General features: G+C 43.5%; 1 protein-coding gene and 1 long non-coding RNA gene across 3 annotated transcripts in view; one reads left to right on the forward strand and one right to left on the reverse strand.

The window, feature by feature from the left end:
* The window catches only part of LOC135904608 (uncharacterized), a 44,714-nt gene that overhangs the window by 7,109 nt on the left and 11,739 nt on the right, over window positions 1-25,866 (reverse strand). Inside the window, exon 2 of the mRNA XM_065435461.2 lies at window positions 380-757. Coding sequence (XP_065291533.1) covers window positions 380-757 — 378 coding nt within the window. The remainder of the gene's footprint in view (window positions 1-379; window positions 758-25,866) is intronic.
* LOC135904592 (uncharacterized) lies at window positions 13,851-18,609 on the forward strand. Of its 2 annotated transcripts, none has more exons than XR_011514294.1 (3): window positions 13,851-14,099; window positions 16,053-16,180; window positions 18,227-18,609. It is a non-coding gene; the product is annotated as an uncharacterized lncRNA (long non-coding RNA). The 2 variants fall into 2 exon arrangements; XR_010565160.2 differs by lacking the exon at window positions 13,851-14,099 and adding an exon at window positions 14,659-15,081.

Raw genomic sequence — 25,866 nt, forward strand, 5'->3', positions numbered from 1 at the left:
ATTTTGTAGAATCGGTGTTTAACAACCTTCTCGACACTAATGAAATAAATCCTCTCAACAATTTCCTATTCGGTTTGCTGTGTGCTTAATAACGAAACAGAAACTCTAAAAAGGGCATTTCTTCCTATTTTAGCGAGCACCAACCGCTTGCGAGAAAAACAAAATTGAGTGAGTCAGACAACTAGCTACAACTCACATCTTCTACCTCATAGTGAACAGGTTGGTGTGGTTTGTATTGTACTAAATCTAATATGGTTCTTTTGTCTTCATCGCTTACTTCGTCTTCGTCAGATTTGATAAACATATGCACACAAATTTCTTACATGCGACAGTGCAAAACGGGAAGTAATCTAGCTTAAGAACCACGCGCAGGGCTCACCATAGACAGTCATTAGTTGCGACTTTTGGTCCTGGCTATTGTGCGAGGTCACGTGACACGAGTACCTGCCACTCAGCTCGGTGGTCGGTCGCAACAGGTTGAGAGCACGGAACTTTGTGAAGTGGTTCGCGGTGACGGTGAAGTCGGTGTTGAGGCGCCCCTTCAGCCTCTGAGAGACGTGGCGTGTCTCCAGCTCGGGTATCCACTGGTAGATGGGCTTTGGGTCGTCGTTCAGGAACCACTTGACCACCAGCTGTGAGTCGTCGCGCTCAGTGTAAGCGTACTCGCAGTCCAACAACACTGAGTCCTCGGTGCCATTCTCGACCCACGTGGGCACAGATAACCGCACGATCTGCACACCACTCGCCGACTGGATTGCTGCAAACAGAAAGTTTAGGCCATCTCGATTACGCTCACCAAACTAGTTTTTTTTTTCTTTAAATATTGTCGTGTAAGACAATCTTTGTGATAGTACGTTGCGCAAGAACAACACTATAGTATCACCGTCACTTTACGCCAAATGGTCGCACCAATGAAATCGAAAGAAAGAAAGAAACCTTATGGCCCAAAGTCTTATCGAAAGATTTTGTATGGCAGTACCCAAAAATGATTTTTATGTAAACCAAGCCCATGGCCTTCCTTCGTGTATCTTTCTTTAGCGGCTGGCACACACATGATGGAGGGAACAGGCTTAAATGTATGGTTAGTTTTCACGTTTCCGACATTCGCGCCTGGACTCATGAAAGGAGGCACAGGTGAGCGGTGATACACGAATTCTTGCAGCATCCCTTGCGGGTACGGTTTGTGGACATCTTCGCTACGTGAAATTCGATTTGCGCATTGCATATACTGCCTAGTTACAATACTTTAGTTACTTGAAATGTTATATTTTGCTGTATCGGTAGTTTCACGAATTATCCTCCATAATGGCAGTTACTTGATCAAGCGCTATTTGAAAGAAAGAGCAGAGGTTAGCTGCACAGCAGGACAAATGACGTTCAAATTAGCATGTAGCTTGAGCACTATTTAAAAATCGAATTCAGGGAAACCACAATCAGTTTTGAGGCATGACATAGTGGGGGACTCCGGAATAAATTCGACCACCTGGTGTTCTTTAAGGGGGTCCTGAACCACTTCTTATCGAAGTGTAGAAAGACATTTGAACCACTTCACCGCAAAAAGTACTTCGATGCGTACAGCAGAAGCGGAGTTATCGGCAATCAAACACGGCCTCAGCTGTGCCCCCCTTCCTCCTCCAATGCCTTGCACTGCGAAGGCTATGGCGGAGACGTCCCCGTGGCGCGCAGTTCAAATTTCCTATTTGCTGCCTATGCCGCGCAAAACGTAAGCCAAACGCGGCTGCCCTCAGAAGGCCGCAGTGTGCTTAGCCACTGTACTCGTGGCGGCACCTCGCGGCGGCCGCGGTGTAGCCGAGCGCAGCGACCAATAGCAGCCGCGTATTGGAGTGTGCTTTATGACGAAATAGTGCACACAGAAAAAACCGAGGAGCATGGGGGTTTTTGAAACGAGAGCGATTGAGAAAAACGCGACTTCGCGCTCCGCTTGCGAGCTCCACGGATCGCGTACGACAGCAGAACTTGGCTGAGATGTTCACAACAGCGTATGCTACCCGCGGACTAAGTTATTTCACCAAGCCTGAGGGGTGGTTCAGGGCCCTTTTAACGTGCACCTAAATCTAAGTACACGGGTGTTTTCGCATTTTTCCTCCACTGAAAGGCGGCCCCCGTGGCCTGTATTTGATCCCGAGGCAGTAGCACAACACCTAAGCCAATAAGCAACCACGACGGGTACGCTATATATAGATTCGAAAGATAATGGCCGTTACAAGATAAACATCTTTTCTAATCGTGCGTAGGCGCTTCACCTTATACTGCTTTCTCGAATGCTCATTCAAAGCCCGCCTAAGTCTCTATTTTCTTTCCGGAGAATGCTTTTCAGATAGTTAAAATTTTGTTATTACATCGAAGAAAGAACAAAAGGAGAAACACGAGCAATTAGAGCACGCTCATTGACACGTTTCATGTTCAATCCACCTAACATACATTAAAAATCACAGGTAGCACCATCCAGTATACAGATATTCTGCGTCACTTTAGACTTGGACACGATAGATTGTCATTGGGAATGAAAGTTGCAAGCATCGTTGTCAATAAGCAATGTTTTATAGATGTTGAGCTTGAAATAATAATATGTGTAGAGGCAAATAAGCATGTCAGATGTTCTACTCGCAGCTTCACTTGAGGCTACCAAGAGCGTATAATTATTGAGAGCTGTCTCTTACTGAGTTATCGGATCTTTTGATATTTAACTACTTAAACCTTTTACGTCATTGGAAGAATTGCGCAGTACTACATTATTGCTAGGTTTTATGCACATACACCTCGGACATCATTGTTGCTTACAGTTCAAGGCACAAAGCAAATGTCCACTTATGGAAATAAAAGGCAGACTGCTTTTATTTTTTTGTTCTCGCAGGCTCTTCCAGTTAATGTTCCCAGCCAACGGTTGTGGAACATAAAAGCAAAAGAGAAAAACTCAGGCGTACTCCCATTTATGTGAAAGAACTACAGGCAAGCAAAGTTAAGCACCCAGGACACGTCCAAGCACGAGAGATCCCAATGCTCAGAGCTGTCCACGCGGAAACACTGTTGAAACAGTGACATACACATTAGTTAAATAAAAAAGCTGGCATACGCTTCCCCTTTCGCGCACTGATCAATTAGGTGCACTCGATACTGACATACATCAGAGTTAATTAAGACCGCTCATTTGAGCGCCGAAAGTAATCACCACAAGTGGGCAACAATTTAGCTATGGTACTTGGCTTCGGGAAGGGAAGAAACCACTTCAATGATTACGAAGCCCAGGGCAACGTGCTTCCTTGCATATATACTAAGTGGAGCTAGACAGATCAATAGAAAGGTCGTACAAAAAATAGCCCCGGCAAAGCTCATTGGCCGGAGCAGAAAAAAAAGAAAGAATTTGAAAAAAAAGCCTTAAGTCTTGTAATTTGAATAACAGCTCGCACAGTTTTTACAAAAAGAAAGTATAAAGACAAAAAGAAAAAGAAAGCCTAAAGTGTCAGCACTGGGAGAACGAAAAATATTTATCGATGTACACTTTTCAAATCGCTCTCGCAGCGCGAAACCTTCGATTAGTTCGATTTCTAATTCGCAGAAACGTAGAGCATGAGCGCGTACCCTCATTCAAGCTGGAAGCGCTGCCCACTCGATTGCTACCAAATGCCTAATGAACGTAAACCTAGGGATCAGAGAAAAAAGAAAAAAAAGAAAGAAAAAGAAGAAGAAAGAGAATCTTGCGAGTGCATAAGCGAAAATCAATGAATGAACGCCGCTCTCGTACAGATTGCGTAGTCATCTTTCTACCGTGCGTCGTATTGTGTAGCAGTCGCAGAACTGTAGTAAACGAATTATCGGCTCTTAGATTACTGCCGTCGCCCAGCTCACAAATTTGAACGAGCTTAATTTTCCGGGAGCACGCCTACAATGTAAAGAATGGCGGCAATCTGGCTATTCACTGCGCAAATTGCGTGTGCGCCCCATTACTTGAAGACGTAGAAGTTCCGCGCAGGTATGGCGACAATTGCGGCAGTGAAACCTTCAAAACATTTACGATGATGTTCCCGTCAAGTGTGAGCACCTCCTCACTTGCCGAATTACGAATTTCTCTGGGACTAATCGTGATGCGAACGTATAGGGGGATCCAGCATGTACGGACACGAGCGAAAGTAAAAGGAACGGACAGGCAAAACGCTGGACTAACATATGAAGATTAAGTTTACAACTGAACTAAACTTCAGTTGTAAATCCAGCGTGGTCCTGTCCGTTCCTTTTAATTGTGCTCACGTCCGTACTTGCTGGAACCCCCCATACGTTCACTATGCATTAACTGGCCCAGAAAACCACACTACTAATCATGATGTATTCGTTTGTTTTGATCTTCAGACCCATGCGCAACTGAAAGTTTCATTCTGCCCCTCTTTCGCTTCCTTCCTGCCCCCGTTGCGTTTCAAGGTAATGTATTTGTGGGCACGCAGTAAAATAAATTGTTGGCAATCAGAATTGGTTCTGTCTTCAGCCTTTCTCGTCCATGTCGTTAGCGCTGTTTCCCTCGATAGATTTCGGCCTCCACTCGCTCCTAACATTTTTGTCGCCATTTAAAAAAGCGTACACAAGCATAACTTCTGAATCATCTAAACTCTTATCTGTCATAGAAAATTCTATTATCCGCAAAGTATCTTATGCGAAGCATTCATTGACTCATTCTTGGCACTTCGCGGAAGATGGGTAGCTAGGTAGCTAGGTTCCTGGCTTCGCTCGCTTTAATAAATAAATTATATTTTGGGGTTTTATATGCCGAAACCACGTTCTGAATATGACGCGCGTCGTAGTGGGGGTCTCCGAAAATTTGGACCGCCTGTTGTTCTTTAACGTGCACTTAACGTTTAAGCACTTTAAAGCACTTTAACGTGCTTTAAAGTACATTAAAATAATGTGGCACCGATGGGGGAATCCGACCTCTGCCGTTGAGCACAGCAGTCAGATGCTCTAACTGTTAGGCCACGGTTCTTTTATTACGTGTTTCCTACAAACATCAGAAGCATGGACTTGTTACAACAGAAAAACAGAGCAAATGCAGTCAGCCACTACATGGTGAGTCTTGTTTTTTTTTAATTCTTTCGTGTGTACCTGGGCCTCCTACCTAGCTAGCAAGTCAGCTATTAGGCCAGGATAGCATGCGTTCTTTTGGGGTTCCAAAGCCACCCAGTTTTTTGAAACGATAAGCGCATGCACCCCGTGCCCTTTCCTCATCGTATTTGCTTGTCACAGCTCGCGCTATGAGGAGCCATGTTAGATTTCACTCTCTCCGAGATCGGCTCACTGTCATCAGTACTTTTATCGCAGCACGCGACAAATTTGCGACGTTGTACCAATTTCAAGACCCCCTAGTGTATCATGCTTCAACATACATTCATCATCATCAGCAGGCTATCTTTATGTTCACAGCTGTACTAAGGTCTCCTTCTGCGGTCTCCAATTACTCCTGTCTTGCGGTGGCTGATTCCAGCTTGTGCCTGGAAATTTCTTGATTTCATCACTCCACCTATATATTTCGGCCGTCCTCCACTGCACCTCTCTTCGCCTGGCGCCCATTCTATAACTCGCATGGTACACCAGCTATTTACCCTACGCATTACACTGCCTGCCTAGCTCGATATATTCCCCCTAATATCAACTAGAATATCGGCTATTCTCATTTGCTCTCTGATTCACACCACTCTCGTCCTGTGTATTAACGTTACGCCTTAAATTTTTGTTCTATCGCTTTCTAAGCGGTCCTTAACTTGTTGTAGAGCTGCTCGATTAACCTCGACGTTTCTTACGTATACGTTAGAACTGATAGAATGCAATTATTGGTATACTTCTTTTTCGACGAAAGTGATAAGCTTCAAGTCAGGCTTTGATTGATACCTGCCGTATGCACTCGAAGCCGTTTTTATTCTTCCTTAAATTTTCTTATCTTGATCAGAGTTTCCTGGGAGTAATTGATCTATGTAAACAAAGACCATGCGCAGTCTCCAGAGACTGACTGGCGATAATGAATTCACGTTCCCTCGGCAGGCTATAGAATGTTACCTTTGTCGTCTGCACAATAATTTTCAATTCCGCTCTTACTCTTTGTCAAGGATTGGTGGTGGGGTAATTCGCACTCTCCGAACCGGAGGGGATGGGGCGACAACAAACCCACCCCGCGTGCGTTTAGTGAGGGTTCGACTGCTGACCGGCGATAAGGTCCACGCCTGATCGACCGTGAAACAGAGGCATGAGACGGGAGGCGACGTCGTACAACACACACACTCAATTTAATACAATAAAATCATGCCCGAGACAAAATGGAAAAAAAACATGCAAACTTCCAGTAGTGGGTCCTAGCTCGCGGAAGGCGTGCGGGTCACACAACACACGCCCTGACGCCGCTCGCGCGACACTAAGCCCACCACGTGGGAACCATTAACACTCGCGAAATACAAATAAAATACGCGACACAAAGGAAAATACACGCGACAATAAATAGGGCAAACACTAAACTAACAGGACATACAATAATTAACACTCGATGGCTAAACAAATGAAAGATTGAACGCGATTAGAAAAGAGAGTCCGGCGGAAAGTTCTGAGAGCAGGCTGGAACACGAGGCTTATCTCGGGCGTGCTTGCCGAGGTCCCGATCTGAAGAGCGTCGGGCTGCTGCAACCTCGCTGCCGAAGATCCTGACGAACTTGCACCGTCTGTCGCTCGACCGGCGAAGACTTCGGCCTGGAGATCTCAGCCTGCCGACCACATCTTCAGCTGTCTCCCGGTGCACGACCCCACTCCTTCGTCCTCCAAGCTGCTCTGCCGGCTTGCCGAGCCACCTCGTCCCTCCGTCGCGCCCCGGCGACCCACGTGATCAACCCTTCGAGCGGGTTCGGGGACAATGGGGAGCGCTCTCCCTCATCGCCGTGCAAGCAGCGTTGCGGCTGTGGTGGCAATGTCGGCCCACTCGAGAGGGGCGTGGGCATGCAACTCTGTGACACTCTTTCTTGGTTAAGCTCCTCAATAAGTTTTATGATTCGTCCCCAGCATTGCTGGACGAGGCATTGTGATCTACGCACCAAAGGCTGCTGAGATATTCGCCGTTGATCCTCACTCCTGAGCCTTCCCAGCCTAACAGTTTGGATATTTCTTCTAGGCATGCAGTGAATACAGTTGCAGAAATTCTCTCCTTGCCTTTCTCCTTGCCTTGTGACCCCTTTCTTGATAGGCAATTTTCTGTTTGTGGTGAGCCAAGGTATCTGTGGAATGCTTTTAAATGTTTCCGAAGATATTCATGTATTCCTCCTGTACTCCTTGATTACGCAATGCACCTGTGACTGCTGGTATCTCTAGTGAATTAAATGCATTTTCATAACCTTTGAAAGCCACATAGGCAATTTGAATTTACTATGCGGAATCCTCAATTCCTTCAGTAATGACATGGATGTGATCCACTGTAGAATATCGCTTTCTAAAGGCAGCCTGTTCTCTTGGTCGATAGAACTCAAGTGTTGCCCGGGTTCTATTGAAAATTATCTGCGTTAATATCTTATACAATACTGAAAGCCAGCTAAGGGGCCTATAATTCTATCCTTTAACGTTTCCTTCTTATGGATCAGTAAAACCTTAGTATTCTTCCAGTTCTGTGCAACACTTGAAGTCCTGAGGCATTGCGTATACAGGGCCCCAAGTTACTTAAGCATGATATTTCTTCAGCTCTGAATAAATTGACTGTTATTCCATTTTCTCCTGCTGCGTTCCCCCGGGTCGTCTTGCAAGGCCCTTCTAGCCAGATCACCATGTGTAGAAGGAGCCTTTGTATTCTGTACTTCCCTACTTCGAATAAAAGTAGCGTGACGGCTCTGGGTACTTTTCAGGTCAATATAGAAACCTTCTGCTGCATTTACTATAGCATCGAAATTGCTGATGACATTACCTTGCTTACCTTTCAGTGCATCTTGTCGTTTCACATGCAAAGTTTTCTTCTAACTGATTTTATACTGCGGCGACCTTTACTGCTTGCTCAATCCATCCGAAGTTATAATTTCGATTATCTTTTACTTTCTTCTTGTTGAACTTTTTTGATAGTTCACCGAATTCTATCTAATATCTTGTGTTAGATAATTACATCCTTTGTCGTATGTTTATTACGTCCCTTGTTACTTCGGAGAGCTTACATACGGTTTGCTTTGGTGCGTTACCTGCCACTTCAATTGCTGCTTCTGAAATCGGCCTAGGTACAGTTTCATGAAGTAACTCAACGTTATCTTCATCTTTCTGTTCTAAAGCTGAAAATTGTCCTCACTTTTTACCCACTTTGTACTAAAGTCGCTCATGACTATAGTATACTGAGTTTACACCTTTCCTATTGCTAATTCGACATTTTCAAGAACTATTCAAGTTCTTCATCATTACTGGAGGTTAAGCGTAGGCTTGTACTACATTTATTCTACACCTCACATTCAGCTTCATTACGACAACTTCGGCCCTCTAATATTGCTGTAGAGTTCATTAATGTTGCCCGCTATTCCCTTATGGACTTGAGGTACTACCCAGTATTCTCTCTTATTCGGAAGACTTCGGTATCACAGAACGTGATCGTTAGTCGGCACTGTATACGCCTCAGCAGTTCTTCTAACCTGAATAAGGAGAATAATATTCCAGGCAATGCCTGATAAATCCTCGAAAACGCCTGCTAAGCTTGCCTCACTCGAGACAGTTCGCTTGTCAGACGTTGCCAGGTTCAGTTTCTAGTGCCGGCCTATTCGCATCCGCAGATTTTTGGCACCCTCTTCTACATCGCAGGTCTGACTACCACCTTAATCAAGTGATCTGCAGCCGCTGGGGACTGAGGGCCATTGGTTAATTGCAAAAGTCGTCAGGATGGTAGTGACTGAATACTGCGCCAGGGACGCCAATTCATATTCTGGTCAGGGAGTGCCTTTGTTGAGTATTAGTGGGCTTTCCTGATTTGGTTGCACTGGAATAATATAGTCCCACTGACTCTCGACAATTTATTTCGCCGTTGTCAGGTGCCACTCCAAGCCTGAAAATATAGTGGAGTGGACGAGGATTCGAACTTGTGACCTTCAGATTAAAGGCCCAGTGTTCTACTGCTGCTCCGTGCTGCCGCTCCACCACTCCATAACCACGCCACAAGATTTAGTCACTGGAGTACAAATGCAATCGAGGTTTTACATGCACTGCATAAAATAGCCATAGATGCGTAAGATTACGTACGACGTAAAAGCTAATGACATCACACCCTGTGTTTTTCTCGTCTACGCTCCTCCAGTACCAATAGAGGAAGAAAAAATTGGCATGTCGTAATATGGAGTCGAATGGTCACCGTAGAAGTCCTGTCGTTGCCGCCATGCGATCATTTTCAATGCAGTCGTCGTCGTCCTGCTATTGTTACACAAACGTAGGATCGCGACTCACACACACAACTTCCCAATTGGCAGGAACATGCTGGTTCAGCGGGTATCATTTTGCGGAAACACAAACCATGCTTGATAGCCAGGTATCCTGGAAATGCTTCGTATAATATCGATTTCCGCAGTTCCTGAGATCTCCAAAGTTTTAGATTCTCTGCCTTTCATAATGCGCCCAGAGATTGCAATCTCCGATGCTACTCTGCAGCCGTATTGTGCACGGAACTGCGGAATAGATTTTTACTTGCATTGTCTGCAATCATACGGGGATGGAATATTTAATCCAATTTACGCAACCACCGATAATTATCGTTTCCTGTTATTCCGAAATAAAGGCGCAAGTTTAGTGAAGTTTGCTCATTGGTAGCCGTTCATAATATAGTGATAGTGGCTATAGGCTGACTACCCTTATCATCTTGAGGTATGTCGATGTTTCTGACGAAAATCTTGAAATTATTTGCGAAAGCTTTATAAGGAAATAAAAGGCAAATCCAAGGTACCTTGAGTGTATTCCAATTGAGTTCTCAAGGAGCGGCCGCCGGAAGTGTGACCTTTCAGTCACTATTTTCTTTTCTTTTATTGTGCATTACAGAGCAGAAACTACCATTGAAGGAAAGAAAGATATAAACGAATTGTTGAGTATGTTCTCTTTGCACGGAGACGCAGACACGTACGAAGCATCCCGCAAAGTTACCACTCATCCCTGTTGAGGCAAGATGTTCAGTCAAATCAAAGGCAACACTAAACACTTAACGACTGCACCGATTGTAGCGCACTGACGAATACTGCAGCTAGGGAGCAGGCTTACGCAGATAGCTGCTTTGATTGGCTGCCGCCAGTCGTAGCCAATCGCGTTTGTATCTTAGCTGTAAAGCAACATCGAGGTGAAAAGGTTGAAACAAAGCAAGCGACAAAAATCTGAAAGAAAGATAACAAAACGGAGGAAGAAGCATACTTTTTCCGTCTCTTCAAGACCGCAAAATGTTATAGCTCCGCTAACAATGAAGTTTTCTTCTTCGCGAAAGGGGATTGCTTGTACGCACCTGCGATTGTTTGTTTACGGCAACCGATACAGGGCGAAATAGTGCAAGAGCTATTTCGTATGTTACTGCGTCAGCCATCGCGTCACTGTCTCGTTATAAGGACGACACTTGAAGTTGTTTGGTGTAGTGCATTTCTTTTATTTCTCACAACGATACTTATTGCAACAACACAGTCACTGGAATACAAAATCATTCCATTTGAAGACATTTTCGATGCTGCTATTCTTAAAGAGAAAGACACATGCGTATGGTCGTCACCCTTTTACTTCCTTATTAAGAAAAAAAACGGTTTCAAGTTCTCTCTTTCTCGTAAGAAGAACAATGTTGCGCCATATAAGCACGTAAGGTGTTTATTGGAACGGTTTTTCTTCAAGCGACGCTGCGCGTAGCCGAAATACTGTAATTTTGCTTCACATTTAAGAAAATGGCTCTGTGTGTCCCGCTATTCAACCGCATTGCAAAAGGCCATAAGGCTGGCCCTTCGTCTCCACAGTACTTAACGAGTCTCAAAGTGGGTAGTTGAAAAGCGAGTGATCTACCCGGGCTGGGATTGCGCAATGAAAGCAAGAAAGCATTACATACTTTGATTAATTACCTCTATTGAGCTGGCACCGTTTGTTGATATTGTTTGCGCATCTACCCGTATAGAATCACAAAAAAACAAAGTCAGTATTAGGTGGAGTATCGGTGACCTCCTAATGCAGTCTACATGTACAGCGTGCAAGGAAACCGTGATGGAATTTCCGGTCCTCTCTCTTTGCTACACGGACCGCCTGCAGCTTTCATCGTTTCTCCGACACAAAAGAAACCTCTTGCGAGCTGTTATTACGTTGTTGTGCTCTCACGAAAACAGCTTTTTCATTGCATTTTGTGTGCTTTCTTTTCTTTTGTGTCTGTATTGCTTTGATTCCTCGCTGTCAAAGACGCAGAGTAATTGTTTAAAACAAGAAAACTCTCTTCAGCACTTCTTTTCCTTTATTGAGGTTAGCGAAGAAAAACCATTCGAGCGCAGGCATGTATATATGAAATGTCATATGAATAATTAGGTCGCAGTACTCGGAAAAGATGTTTAACGTTCAAGTTTCCCATTCCTTTGAACACAAGCTCTGGGAATGTATACCGAATGGGGCTGGAAACAATACGGCGGTACGATTTTGAAGTTTAGAAGAAATAAAATTGTTTTTATTGACCAAAGCAAAAGAAGAAATGACATATTGTCGTCTGTATGGATCCCTTGTACGTAATCGAAGGGCAGGCAAAGCGCATTGTTCGAATAAGCATTGTATACACACTAAACATTTTTACGCCCTTATGGGTGTGAATAGGGGTGCTTTCGGCATTTACACCCATGCCCACACCCTTCTAGCACCCTTTTCGGCCAAAGCACCCTATCACAAGGGTGGATACCACACATAAGGTGTGACTTTGCTCAAAGAAGGGTGTTAAATCGACGCCTGAAGGGTGTTGAACGTATTGATGCATAAATCTGAGTAACGTGTACACGTCCACGCATTAAGCAATGTGTGTATGTATTGCATTTTTAATGCGAAAGCGTTTCATGGCCTTTCAGGTAGGAAAGGTGGCGTTCTCCGCAACAACAATCCATACGGGACCCTGCTCATGCCAATCTTGTCATTTCCCTTGAAAGCATTCAGAACCGCGCCGCCCGCTTTATTCTCTCAAATTATTCACTTCATTCAAGCGTCACGTCCATGAAAAGAACACTAGGTGAACCTGATCTTTGGTTACGTCGCAAATACTTTCGTCTCTGTCTTTTTCATAGAATATGCTAATTTAACCCTTCTCGTAAAGAAAATCTTTTCACCACACCAAGTTCTCGTCTCGCATCGACCATCAACACAAAATTGATGTGCCATTCTTCCTTTTTGCCAAGAACAGCCACTGAACGCAACCGCCTTCCCGCCTCCACAGTCTCAATTTGTGACACCACTAATTCAAGGTCGCCGTTCAAATTATCGTATGGTTTGATTTTCTATTTTTGCGCTGCATTGCAATTATTGCATATTTTCACCACTTCTTTCTGTTGTGCCTACTAGGCCTTGAATGTATATAATAAATAAATAAAATGTGAAGTCATCACCGTCTTTTATGACGTCAGTAGTGATACAGAAGGTAGTAAATACAACAACGTTAAGTATGAGCAATTATGGGTAAATAATGTGAAATAATGTGAATAAGGGTGCAATAAATTGCATTAAGGTTCGTACAAACTATAGCACGGTGGATTACGGGAGATTAAGGTAGAATTGTGAAGAACACGTGACAATGTATGAACTAACGTATCATGGTCACGTGACAATTGCAAGTGTAGATGCGTGAAGCGATTAAGTTTTCCCATTCCTAAGTGACTGTCGATATTTCTTCAAGGATTGTGATGTTACTGGCATGACGGCCACTCCAAAAATGTATCATCCAGAAAAACAACGCCCTTTCACTTACAATTCCATTATCATTATTTTTCGTGCTCACAGGAATATTAACATGCAATTAAACACTTCTAGAAAAACTGCAGTAGCAGAGCGAAAACACGAGAGCAACTTGCGCAATTCTGCACTAATATTTCGGTGCCCTTAATAGCCCAACAAAAAGTGGTGAAATGGAAGAAGCTGTTTGGATACATTGCTGAACAAACAGGGACGTGCTGTTGGACGAGCCTCTGCTGTACAATGGCATCAACGTACAATTTGCATGGTGAATCCATAAAGAAGACTTATAGAGGCGAGATCACGTTGGAAGTTCTCAAACCCGAATTTCCACGTACCTTGCCTAATTCATTCAGAGGTTTACTAAGCTACTGATCTGCTTTCTAAGTGCACCCTCAAATACAGCTTGTAAGGCTGAGCCTATATATTAAGGGCTGGTGTCGTCAACGCTGTAATTTCTTATCCAGAGCATACGCACTTGCAAACGCAGTCTTCAGTCTCCTCATGAATGTTTACGCGTCGCTGTCACACGACCAAGATGTGAGCGTCTTTATCGAGCCATGATATCGCTGAAACTACGCTGTGACCTCGCAAAGTTGCTTCGTTCGGACGCAGCGAATAATCTAATTGCACCAGCAGAAGAGCGCCGATCGTCTCGCTCACGGTCCCGATTTGTGTACTGTACCCTCAGTGATGCAGCACAGACTGCGCCCCCCACCCCAAAATAAAATGCCCGGCACAAAACGTAGTAGCAACTACCCGCCTCACCGCTCTAGTTAGAGACCACAACGAAGCAGCAGCAAACAGGCGGCCATGCGAGCAAGCAAACCTGTCAGAATAAACGTTCAATTTGCGCGGCCGCCCCATGCCCAATGAAAAGCGACCGGAAGTGACGGCCGACGCTGTACCATCACTTCGGCGCGCAGCAGGACGGGAAGGCGGAAGCTGCGCCATCATGCTCGTTTTCGCGTGCGTTCGCGTCGCGCGCTGTGCGAAGTAATTTTAAACGTGTGATTAGTTTTGCGCGCGGGGTAGAAAAAGATGTGGCCCATGCTTTGTGTAAAACTCGTGCCGCACTTCAAAGCAAAGCGTTCGTACGCACTGGAAGATGGATCCACGAAGGCTGAAACGAGAAGTTGCAACGTGCCGGTCGATAGTACTGGCATGATGGAAACTTTCAGGCAAGTGCCGGTTTATTTGGTATTTGTTTTGTTCGCTTTAGAATTATCTCACTGTGATCTCGTAGCATAATTCATAATTCGCTAATGTAAGAGCAAGAGCAGCTGCACTCCTACTAGGGCAAGTTAACTACCTCGATCCCGTCCCGTGTGACTAATGTTTGTCAAATTTACATCGGGCGTGGTGCGCCTGCATAGTTACGCTTTGTTTCTCAGCGCTTGAATGTTCATTGATGTGTTTCTCTTGTGCGTTCAGCGCGGCTGCTTGTAATGCGGTCGTTCGCGCTTCAGTTAAATGTGGTCGACCACTTTTGCGTCGCGTAGAAAAGGACTGGCTTAGCCACCTTTCGAAGGAACCGGCGCGGTATTGGTTCTCCCTGATGCGGTCGCGTGCTGCTGTTGCTGCTTGCCGGACGCCTTCAGCATTTTATCGGCTCGCTTTGTCTGTGCGCGTGCTCGCGCTCGGCTTGATTTGTGTGTGCGCTCAGCTCAGCTCGCTTTGTGTGTGCGTGCGTGCGTGTGTGTGTGCGCTCAGCTCAGCTCGCTTTGTGTGTGTGTGTGTGTGTGTGCGCGCGCGCGCGCGCGTGCGTTCAGTACATGCCGGTTTGTATGGGCCGGCGTGTTTGCGCGTGTCTAGTGCGTACGTGTTTTGTGAGTGTGTTGTCTGTGGGTCGATGTGTGTGCGTGCACGTGTTAGCGTGTCTGCCTGCATGCATGTATGTGTGCTTGTTTGTGTTCATCAATGTGCGCGTGCGCGCTTTTGTGTCTGCGCTTTGAGAGTGCGTATACTTGTGTGTGCGTGTGGATGCGTTTTGTGTGCGTGCGTATGTATTGCATGAGGCCGGTAGAGTTTTACTCGCAATAAAACTCTTCCGATTTGGTGCAGCGAGTGTTCCCGCCTGAAAGCCGAGTTTGGTTTCAAGCCACCCTGGACAACTGCTGTATGAGGCGCCGTTTCTCGGGAGGACCAGTGGGAAGGCGCCAAGTATACGCTTCGTCCTTTTTCCTCCCATGCCCTAATGAATCGATATCCTTGTTTTTTATTGTGAAAGGAACGTTACATCCAGAGCATAAATAAATGATTAGGAAATCTGGTAGTGTGTTTCGCCATTACAATAATTCCGATCTTAAAGACGTGGATTTCCCATTAGCCCACATTTCTTTTGATGCAGACAACCGCTGAAATTGTTAGCGGCAGGTTATTCGAGACGTTCTACGTATATAGCAATTGTCTTCAGGAGCTTTAATGAATATTGAAAATTTGAAGTGTTGTGCTTTAGAGGTATCATATATAAGCTTTAGGTCTCCGGGTAATTTGCATGCCCTTCAAGAGCTGTCGCCTATAGCCCTATTGAAATTCGTAACTACAGTTTGGAGCACTGGGGAAGCTAGAAGGCTTGCCCTGGCTCTCGAGAAAGTGTTTAAGCTGGAGGTGTAGGTTGAGGAGTTTCGGGTTGGTAACACAAAGGATTTTTTATGCCTTAGCAGTAGGAGTGACACAGGATAAAAAAAATGTATGTGTGTCAAGCACAGGAAGCTGCTCATGTGGTAGAAGCATGTGTGCGTGTGTGTGTGTGTGCGCGTGTGTGTGTGCGCCCATGCATGCGTGCGTGTGTGTGACTTCTCTCCTCAAAAGGGAGTATGTGTGTGAGCTATTTCATTGCTGGTCTGTTTGCCAAGAATTGGAAGAAAACACAATAATCAATTTAACTTGAAATAATAAACTTCAAAGCATACTGGCGTACTGGCGACAGCAGCATACAAGCATGCAGCTGTGTGACAATCTTAATGCATGACTGCAACATCTGGAAGGAGGCTTGCTTCTTCAGTAAGCAGCACAAAGTCCATATTTTTGGCTTTTCTCGTGCAAACCAAAACGAGGCTCATTGCCAATGATCTTGTCTTTTGCTCTAATAGCATTTGTTTATCTCGTACTTAGAGCGTTGTTTCTCGCAGGTCATGCAGATGGTAGCAGCGATTTCACAATGCCCAGCCTTGGCGCCCCCCATCAAGAGCAAGCCACTTGCTTTCGCCTTCAGACAGATGGTTAACGTCTTCTTGAAAGCGGTTGAGAAGACAACATTGTAAGTAGATATAGTTGTGTAGTGTAATATAATAAGTCAAGTTATAATTTAAAACTCGGGCTCCTTGGCCGCCTAAGCTTGATATGATGTGCAGTTGTCGGTGGTTGTAAATATTGCCGATGGTACAGTGCATACTGCAGGTATGACTGCTGATCCAAAGTATACATTTGCATTTTCTTGATGGTCTTTCATAATGAGGATTTTCTTTGTGCAAGAATATTCACAGAATGCCGGGGCATTGTAGCATCATATTCTTTATTGTGCATTAACTGCTAATTTCGTATGACCTTCCTGCTACCAATTTATTTGCAGGAAAGGAATATTTGTTTACTCTCTGCAATGAGCTTGTTATTTGCTCATTGCATTACACTCTTCTACCTTTAATTTATTCCCATACAATTATCAAAACCTTAAAATTTCAGCTGTTTTTATTTTGAATACAATATCAAAATCAAAATGCACCGGATTGCAATCTAGACTGCACGGGATTTGAAGAAATTACAAGAAACCAGGACCTCTCGGGAGCGTTAAAAAAACGTTTCCGCAGGTAATGTGCCTAATTATACTGAGCTAGCTGCTCACGAAAATTGCAAGCATATTTCATTTCACATAGTTTTGCAGGATATAGCAGGCCTATCATAGTCTCTGAGCACAACCTTACCTCATTTGCATCATGAAAATGTCTCATGCTTAATTTGGGACAAGTTTTGAAAAATGAATGTATCATAATTTTGAAACTACACAAAGTATTGGTTGAGGCTAGACAGTTTTCAAACAACTTGACCATGTTGAACTTAGCCATTAAAGACGGAAAAAAAAACATGCACAGGAGCACTCATTCAATGAAATGTGATGCTTGTGGTTATTTTTCACATGCAAAATGTACTTTTAAGCGAGAGAGGGCAGGTAGCCAATTTACAACCATTGTGACTCATGCGGATAGTAGCAACACAGGATGAGAAATGGTTGTCTCTGAGGTTCATTGAATATGTGAAAACTCATATACAGTACCCTCCCCCCTATGAGGGGTAACCGTGCAATATGTTTTGGGCAAGAAAGACGATTGTTCTAGGAGACAAGAAATTTCAGGCTCTAGTTGAGAGGCTACAGAAAGAAGGACCATGTAAATAGTCACAGATTAACATAAGCTGCATCGGAGTGGCATCACAGTTTAGAGCATGAAGTGGGAGCATGAGGAAGGATCATAAGCTTAAATAAGGGAATACTACTTGTCAGTGCATTGCCAAGCTAACCCATTGAAAGAAGGGGGCGTGCTCTAAGAAAAATAGTTGACAACACATGCTAAGTTTTCGAGGAAAGTATGCCAAAATGCCCATTCTTACTAAATTAGTAAATAAGAAATACACGATAAATTTTAGGATTCAGAAAGTGTCTAATAAACCGCATTGGAGAGTTGGATATTGTTGGGCTGGATGCATGTATTACAGGGCAAATGAGAATGCCAGTGGGGATTCCCTCATTTTCATTTTGTGTGCACTCTCTGTAAAACAGTTCTCTTTGTCTCCTAGTGTAATAATGTGTAAAAACAGTCATTTTTTAATGCCTTGTGCATTTCACTCTTAATGTGCAATATCCCGTAAGCTTCTCACCTGCAGTACTTATAAAGTGTAATGCAGATATATTGCAGATTTCATAATGTCAATTTTGTATTAAGGTAACATACACACTCTTGGACAAATGTCTGTTGTTGAGAGATGTCATTGGTAGTCTTTAAACTTTATTCACTCATATTCTCTATGGTGAAAAGGCTACTGTAAATTTATGTTTTTGCTGCTGTATGTGCCTTGTGTTCACAATGACTCAGTGGTTTAGCATTCACAGTAACATGCAATTCCTTAATTTGCAAAATAGAAACTTCTCCTACCTTTCACTTGTCTTGCCCAGTTGCCTGAGCGGTGCATTCTGCCCAGTCACATTAAGTTTGTTACTTTGAGGAGCTTGTGGCTTTATCAAATTTTCCGCAAAGTACATGTGTAATTGCACGGACTGAATTCTCATGATTCTCTTCTTATTTTGCTAATGCAGGCTGCAAGATTCCAGCAATGCCATGCGCTGCATTTATTGGTCAAGATGCTCAGAGAATGGAGTCCCTGCACCTCGTGGTTAACCGTGAACATTTCTTTTTCTTTTGGAAAGCTAAAGGCCATTTGCTGCATCACTTGCATTTTTGCAGCTCAGATGTGTACTATATTTTTCTAATTTTGAATCAATATTGGCTATTCAGTATAAAAAATGACGTACAGCGTGAAGGACAAGGACTGCGAGAGACACACTCCACTGACTTTCAACAATATTTTATTGCGTTGCCACATCGTATGTGTATACACAGAGGGGTCATGCGCAGAAAATGAAAGCCAGACACAAGGGGTGTTCTAACAGCAAGTCATTGTAAAAAGAACATGGTCACTTGAAAAAAAAAAACATCACAATTTCTATCTGTTTAGATACAAAATTTCACTAGGGGTCAGCGTGATAGAGGGGGCACCAACGCACACACTACGCAGTTTTCTGGTGAAATCAGCTTCAATAATTTACCGGGTGAGCTGTGTCTCGCTAAAACTTCGGTATCTTAAAGAGGGGCATGCAGCCGCAGTCCCGGCAATGAATGCCCAAGTGGCCTTGAACAGTGTTATGGACGTTGTTATAGTGCTCTCTTAAACGATCATTTAGGCGCATGCCTATCTGTCCAATATATTTACTGCCTCAAAATGGGAATTTGGGAAACCACATTCATTGCACACATCGCAAAACGTTTTCTGTGCTCGGCAGAGCAACAACTCTGACGTGATTTAGGCACGTTTACACACTTACAGAGCCTTGCCAGCTTTTCCGGGGCTGAGAAAAGGACTGTGATTTCTGCAGGTCCCCTAATCTTTTTTAGCCTATGGGAGACATCATGAACATACGGTAGCACTGCAAACCTGTGTCTTTCAACCGGCTGGTTCCTTGACCGAGCGTGCTCATCATGTTTTGTGCACTTCAGAAGCTGTTCCGCTATGGCTGAAATTAAGGCCAAAGGGTAGCCAACCCAAGAAAGGCAATCAGCCTGTGCAGCAACGCTATGTTGCATCTCTTGTGAGCAAGATTTATTGAGGCTGTTAAGGAGGCAAAGCTTCACAATATCTCATTTGACTTTGTTGGACAGACAGGCAGGCGCCTAAACAATCATTTAGGAGAGCACGATAACAACGTCCATAACACTGTTCAAGGCCACTTCGGCATCCATTGCTGGGACTGCGGCTGCATGCCCCTCTTTGAAGGTACGGAAGCTTTAGTGAGACAGGTCATCCAGGAAACTATAGAAGCAGATTTCACTAGAAAACTGGTTAGTGTGTGCGTTAGTGACCCCTCTATCGTGCTGACCCCTAGTGAAGTCTTGTATCTCAACAGATAGAAATTCTAATGTTTATTTTTTTCAAAGGACGATGTTCTTAGTACAGTCACTTGCTGTTAGACACCCCTTGTGACTCATATTCTGCGCATGCCCGCTTTTGTGCAAATATACTCGATGTGGCAACGTAATTAAATATTGTTTGAAGTCAGCGCAGTCTGTCATCTCTCGCAGTTCTTGTCATTCAAGCTGTACGTAATTTTATCTCATTAATTGCAAACTATCCCAAGGAACTACCCTTGTTCAGTATAATTATAATGTTTGATATGACCATTTGCTGGCAAATGTTAACAGTGTGATATTTAACTTGAACTTTTGCATGACTGCCTATGCCTGTGTTCTTTTAGTAACCAGAGTATGGCTAATTTATTAAACCATATTTGCTAATTTGCATGCTCACATGCTATAGCATGCCTTAATCTTGAATTACTGCATCTAAGTGCAAATAATTTAGAAATTTACTATGTATTTTAAAACACTGTCCACATTTTGTGCTCAGCAAAATCGTTTAATCAACAGTGGTTTGTTTTTGTCAGGCCTCCTGCTGCACTTTGCACCCAGGCACTAGTAGATGTGGAATATGCACTCTTGATTTATAGTAAGCAAAGAACCTATTTTCAAACTACATATTGTATATGTACCAGTGCCTTAGAGTTACAAAACAAAAATTTATAGAAACTGGTATTGTAGTTAGAAAAACCGCTACACAGCACCTTTAGCCCAGAGAACTCTCATTTCACAAAAGAGGACAAACTATGTAGGCGCTAAAAAATTCTACGTATTTTTTGTGCTCAAGTAATCTTATTGGAAATAGAAAATTAGCAATAAGGCTCCTGGCATAAACCTCACTTAAAGCATGTCTATGCTTGGAAAGTATTGTTTCAGTCTGAAAAATGTTGGCCAGTTCTGCGTTACATCGACTTTCCAAACTTTTCCTAATGCTTTGCGATTACATTAGTGTACAAAATAACAGGTGTCTTTCTTGTGCGTTTGCTCTGCATTTCAATTGCTTCCCTAATTCACCTTTGCAATATGCCTTTTTTTAAGGCATCAAAACTTGAATTTTCGTTCACTGGAGCCTAATACTAAAAATTTATTCCTTTATGTGGCCCAAAACACTGCGAATCAACCCAGGCTCTTTCAGTGCCGCTATACATAGTTTCTTCTCTAATAACAGATTTGATCAATACATATATTTTAGGTACCTTTGTGGGGAATGTACATGTTCTTGTACTTACCGATGTGTTTGGTGATTGTGCATGATTATATTTCATGTGATTTATGTATATGTTGTACTCTGTATTGCAGCATGCAATAAATATATTTGCATTTTCTTGAAAATGCAGCATATATCTTACCAGTCTGTGTTGCATGTTATTTGGATATGGAAATCGTGATAACCTTGGTGTTGATATACATGCTCAAAAGTGTCCAAATTTGCTAGGTTGTATTTGTGCAGCGAAGACAGGTTTTCCAATGAATGAATACACCATGAATTACTAATACGAGGGCCGTTTTTTTTTCAACCTCCGACAGGCTATAAACAAAAGACAAGTTCATCTAAAACAATAGTTTTATTACCAAAAGATTAGTACAGTTACGGTTACTTTTCGACATAGTTGCCGAAAAGTTGAGGCATTTGTCATATCTGTGGATAAGCTTTGCAATACCCTCTTCAAAAAACGTTGCCGCCACTGAATTCAAGTAGTCCTTGACGTTGGTTTGAAGGTCGCCATTGGTTTGAAAGCGCTTCCCACCAAGCCACTTCTTCAGTCCAGGAAAAAGATGAAAGTCACAGGGTGCTAAGTCTGGACTGTATGGCGGATGATCGAAAATGTCCCATCCAAATTGTTCGAGAAGCCGTTGAGTTGCTCCAGCAGTGTGTGGACGGGCATTGTCATGGATCAGAACAACTCCAGCGGTCAGCTTTCCTCTTCGTTTGTTCTGAATGGCTCTACGCAGAACTCTTAAAGTTTCACAATAAACAGCTGCAGTGATTGTGGTTCCCGGCTCCATAAACTCCACAAGCAACACACCTTGTTGATCCCAAAACACAGTAGCCATGGTCTTTGTGTTGTTGAAGGTTTTTTTGAATTTCTTTGGCTTGTTTGGTGAATTTGAATGCATCCATTGTTGTGATTGTCGTTTTGTTTCCGGTGTGTCGTATTGAATCCAGGTTTCATTCCCAGTCACGATTGATTTCAAAAGGTTGTCTCCTTCATCCTGATAACGCTCAGGGAACTCCAAAGCTGACGCCATTCGTCGAGTTTTGTGGCCGTCCGTCAACATTTTTGGGACTCAACGTGCACAAAGATTTTTGTAGCGTAACCGTTCAGTAACAATAGAGTACAAAACAGACCTTGAAACTTCTGGAAATTCCATAGATAAAGCAGTAATGGTGAATCTGCGGTTTTCTTTAACCATTCTGTCAACTCGTTGAACCAGGTCATCTGAAACGACAGATTTGCGTCCTTGGCCCCCTTCATCATGCCCATCATTACGTCCATCTTTAAAATTTCGACACCATTCACGCACAACACCATCACTCATGAAGTTTTCCCCATACACTGGACGCATTCTCCGATGGATTTCTGCCGCACCATAGCCTTCAGCCTGTAGAAAACGAATAACACTTCGGAATTCACACTTGGCGGGAGCAACAATAATAGCAGCCATGTTTACGTGGCTGTAGCACAATGCCGACTGACGCCTGAATGTCAACAATGGCGGAGTGTGTAGCGCGAGAGCTGCGCAGTTGCCTACAGCGCATGTCCACTTTCTGCTGCCCGCGTAGCGCCTGCACGGAGCGATCGGAGGTTGAAAAAAAAACGGCCCTCGTATGTAATGTGATCCACACGTATAGGTGTTGTGTATGCCCATCGAAGCTTCAAGGCCGGCTGTTCGACAGTGCGTTTTGTAGCCGAACTTGAACCTTCTGGCACACGCAGTAGTTGCACGTGGATCGCTGTACATAGTAGTAATTGAAGGCGTGTACTGCCGAATCTGCCTTCCATACACGCTAGAAATAAAAGGGTCTACACCCTTCCAACACCCACACAGATGGGTGTTAATTTGGATGAGCAGCCTTACACCCTGAATTTATTTTGCTGGACACCCTTCCTTTAGGGTGCTATAGTGGCACCCCAACTGTAGGGTGTAGACAACAGCACCCTTAGGGTGTTCGTCTGGCGACAAACTGATTTACACCCTTAAGGGTGTTAAAATGTTTAGTGTGTAGTTCACAGCATATAAACGTTTCCGATGGCTCTACTAGAAAATAAATGATCATGTCTGTAAATTAAAATTTGGACATGCATCGGATAGCCACCACATGCGATTCTCTAAATAAAATGAACAAAATGCCCCCCATGAAAATACGATGCTTTTCTTTTTTCTAGAATAGCACGAAACACTAATGTTCGATACTCTATTCACAAACTCTCAAGGAACTAGCAAAAGTAGAATGAATGAGTGGCCGAAATGGTGCTTTCAATAGTTCATGAAACGTCGCTGCAAATAGTTTGTTTTATCGGGTGCAAGCCAGGCCAATCCATTTGTATTCAGGGTTTGAAACTAGCCACAACTGTTTGTGCTTTCTCATGCCGTTACTCAATTCAAGACCCTAACGCAAGTGCGTCAGGTTAACTATTGATTATTAACTATAATTATCACCCGCTCCTCTAAAGCTGTGGTCTTTGGAGAAATCGCGACCAAACCTTGATAGCCCGGAAGGTTTCTACAATGCGTGCAAAAATTTTGAACTCGAAGTATCGCCAGCAAGCCAGAACCCCGCCTCAACCAATACAATTTTTTCTCGGCGCATCATGATTCAATTATTGTACAACATAGTGCTCAATAATCACACTGTCCTTTCTTCTTCAAACTCTGTACTTCTGGTTCTCGATTAAGTGCAACCGCGCTGCTGCCTCCTGCCAGGCAAGACGTCGCTTCCTATCGCAACGGACGGCAGGGTAATCTTGATCCTGGTTGTTCGAAAACTCCAAGGCACCGGAAGATGCTAAACATAGCTGGCTTGCTGGTTAAGTGCATCTGAGAATCTCTGTTACCACGTTCTACCAGTTAACCAGAAGACCTGGACATGCAGCAACCATTTCACATCTGTCCCACTTCAATTGCAATCCATTGTGTGTATATCTCTAGGCAAGCTCTTGTGTGATACCGAGGAGTTCATGACGACGCGCCTTGCATGGGTTAGGCGTGATGACACTACCACAGTAATCATCGTTGGAGCCATCAATGTGCACATTTCGAGACCAGACAAGGAATGGTTCACTCAGTTTGTGCTAGAAGATATTGGCTTGAAGTGCAACACCGAGAAAATTCACTCAACTACTCAACAGCGGTCATGCATAGATTTAACTTTGGTCAATATTCTGTCTTAGGTTGTTACCAAACTAATCAGTGCATTTCACAGTGAGCACAGAGCTATCATTACCATCACCAAATGATGAAAATAAATATATGTACCCTTGTGTAACCGTGTGCGATATGCTACAGCTTCGCTGGCCATCCACCAATGCATAAATATATCAAGAGTGCCAAAGCGGCCGCTTTTTGGAAACCAGAAAAGCCGATTGTGCATTGCAGTGAAGAAAATGAGAAAACAGGCCTGCACTTCAGGAATAAATAAAATTACGTAGAGGTGCTGTTCGCAGTGTTTGTATAAGGATTTCGGAATTCCAAAGAACGCATTAAATGAAAATAGAATACCGATCGGAGCACACTGTGGACCTTTGTGAATTGAAAAACATGGATGGACATTCAAAATCCCATGAAACTAGAGCGCCCGCCTGCAGACAAAATGAAAACTGGTCGTGACTTGCCTGTTTCTATAGAATTGAAAGAGGACGGGTTCGGAACAATGTTTATGTGGCTGCAATAAAGAAAGACAACATGGTTTAAGCTGGGAAAATAAATATAATAAAGTGAAATAAAATAACAATCAAATTACTCGATGCACAGACCCAGCTGGGAAACATTTTTCGTGAGCGCATAAGGCATGCAAGAACAAGTATTCTTAGGTGAAAGAAAAAACAGCAGAGGCCAATTGGAATGAAAACACTCACCGAGATAATTTAAATGAACGCCAACAATATGGTTTTCGTGCTTAATTTATATTGCTTGAAATGATATTGTCAGCAATCGTATAATGCTTCTGTAAAAAAATTTAACGGAATACGCAGTTATCTCTTCTTTTCGACGAAATAACTATGGTGGTCTACTCCGCTGTGATTGTATTCCTCACACCCGTTTGTGGCCCGTGCACGAGTGCAGGGCTAAACAAAATCTTCTGCTGACCCTTTGCCGTGCAGTTAGGGCGAAGATAGAACGAGCTGAATATTTGCGCATTCCCGCGGAAGTACCAGGGGGTAGACGAATGGAGAAAGCATCGCCATGATAAAAAAACTCCTAAAATATAGAAATAAAACATCGTACAGTTTAATGGGAGAACTTTGGCCAAAGAGTGCCAATAAAGGTGAACCTCGAAGGCCTAGAAAAAAAAGATATTTGGCAGTTGTCAAAGATATTGAAATGAGAGGTAAGAGCATCTGTATTCCCATTACTGCAACAAAAGAAATTTTTAATTGAAGTGGAGGTGTCATAATAGATATTTTGTTTGCACGTGCGCGTGGAGTAGTTTTCAAGATGTGAGGATGGTTAACATGGTAAGAGCAGTTGCAACAGGTCTTCAAATCCCCGTTGCCCTAGTCAATTTTCATATCTCGGAATATCTTGGATTCGTTCTTGACACTTTTTTGTTTAACTAGAATAGCTGAAGTGTCAGGCTATGTACAAGTATGTACAGTGTTCAGCAGTTGAAACGCCATACTTAGACAGCATGGCGGCCGTTGCTTTCTGCGCCACCGGTGATCGCTGGCTGATCGCTGAGGAGGCAGAGTGCAGTTACGATGCATCAAAGATATTCTCGCTTTCACGTGAGAAAAAAATCATCACCTCAGTGTCACGAGCGCCCTCCGGTGGCGCAAGAAATACCGGCCACCATGTTGTCCGGGTATCGCGTTTTAATCGCTGAGCACTCTACGTTGGAGGAGCTTGCAGATGTCACGACCATTTTGTCCTCGAAAATATCATACACCATCAACCTGAAGATATCTCTATCGAGACGCCTTAAACTATGTCAGGCTGAATGTGCCTACATAGATTGTGAGTGGTACAATGCATAAATATAAAACTTGTATTACAATAAATCTTTGATTTTAGTGGGAGATAAATATAAACATTGCATGATGGT

Source organism: Dermacentor albipictus, chromosome 4, assembly GCF_038994185.2.
Source record: "Dermacentor albipictus isolate Rhodes 1998 colony chromosome 4, USDA_Dalb.pri_finalv2, whole genome shotgun sequence".
Lineage (NCBI taxonomy): Eukaryota > Metazoa > Arthropoda > Arachnida > Ixodida > Ixodidae > Dermacentor > Dermacentor albipictus.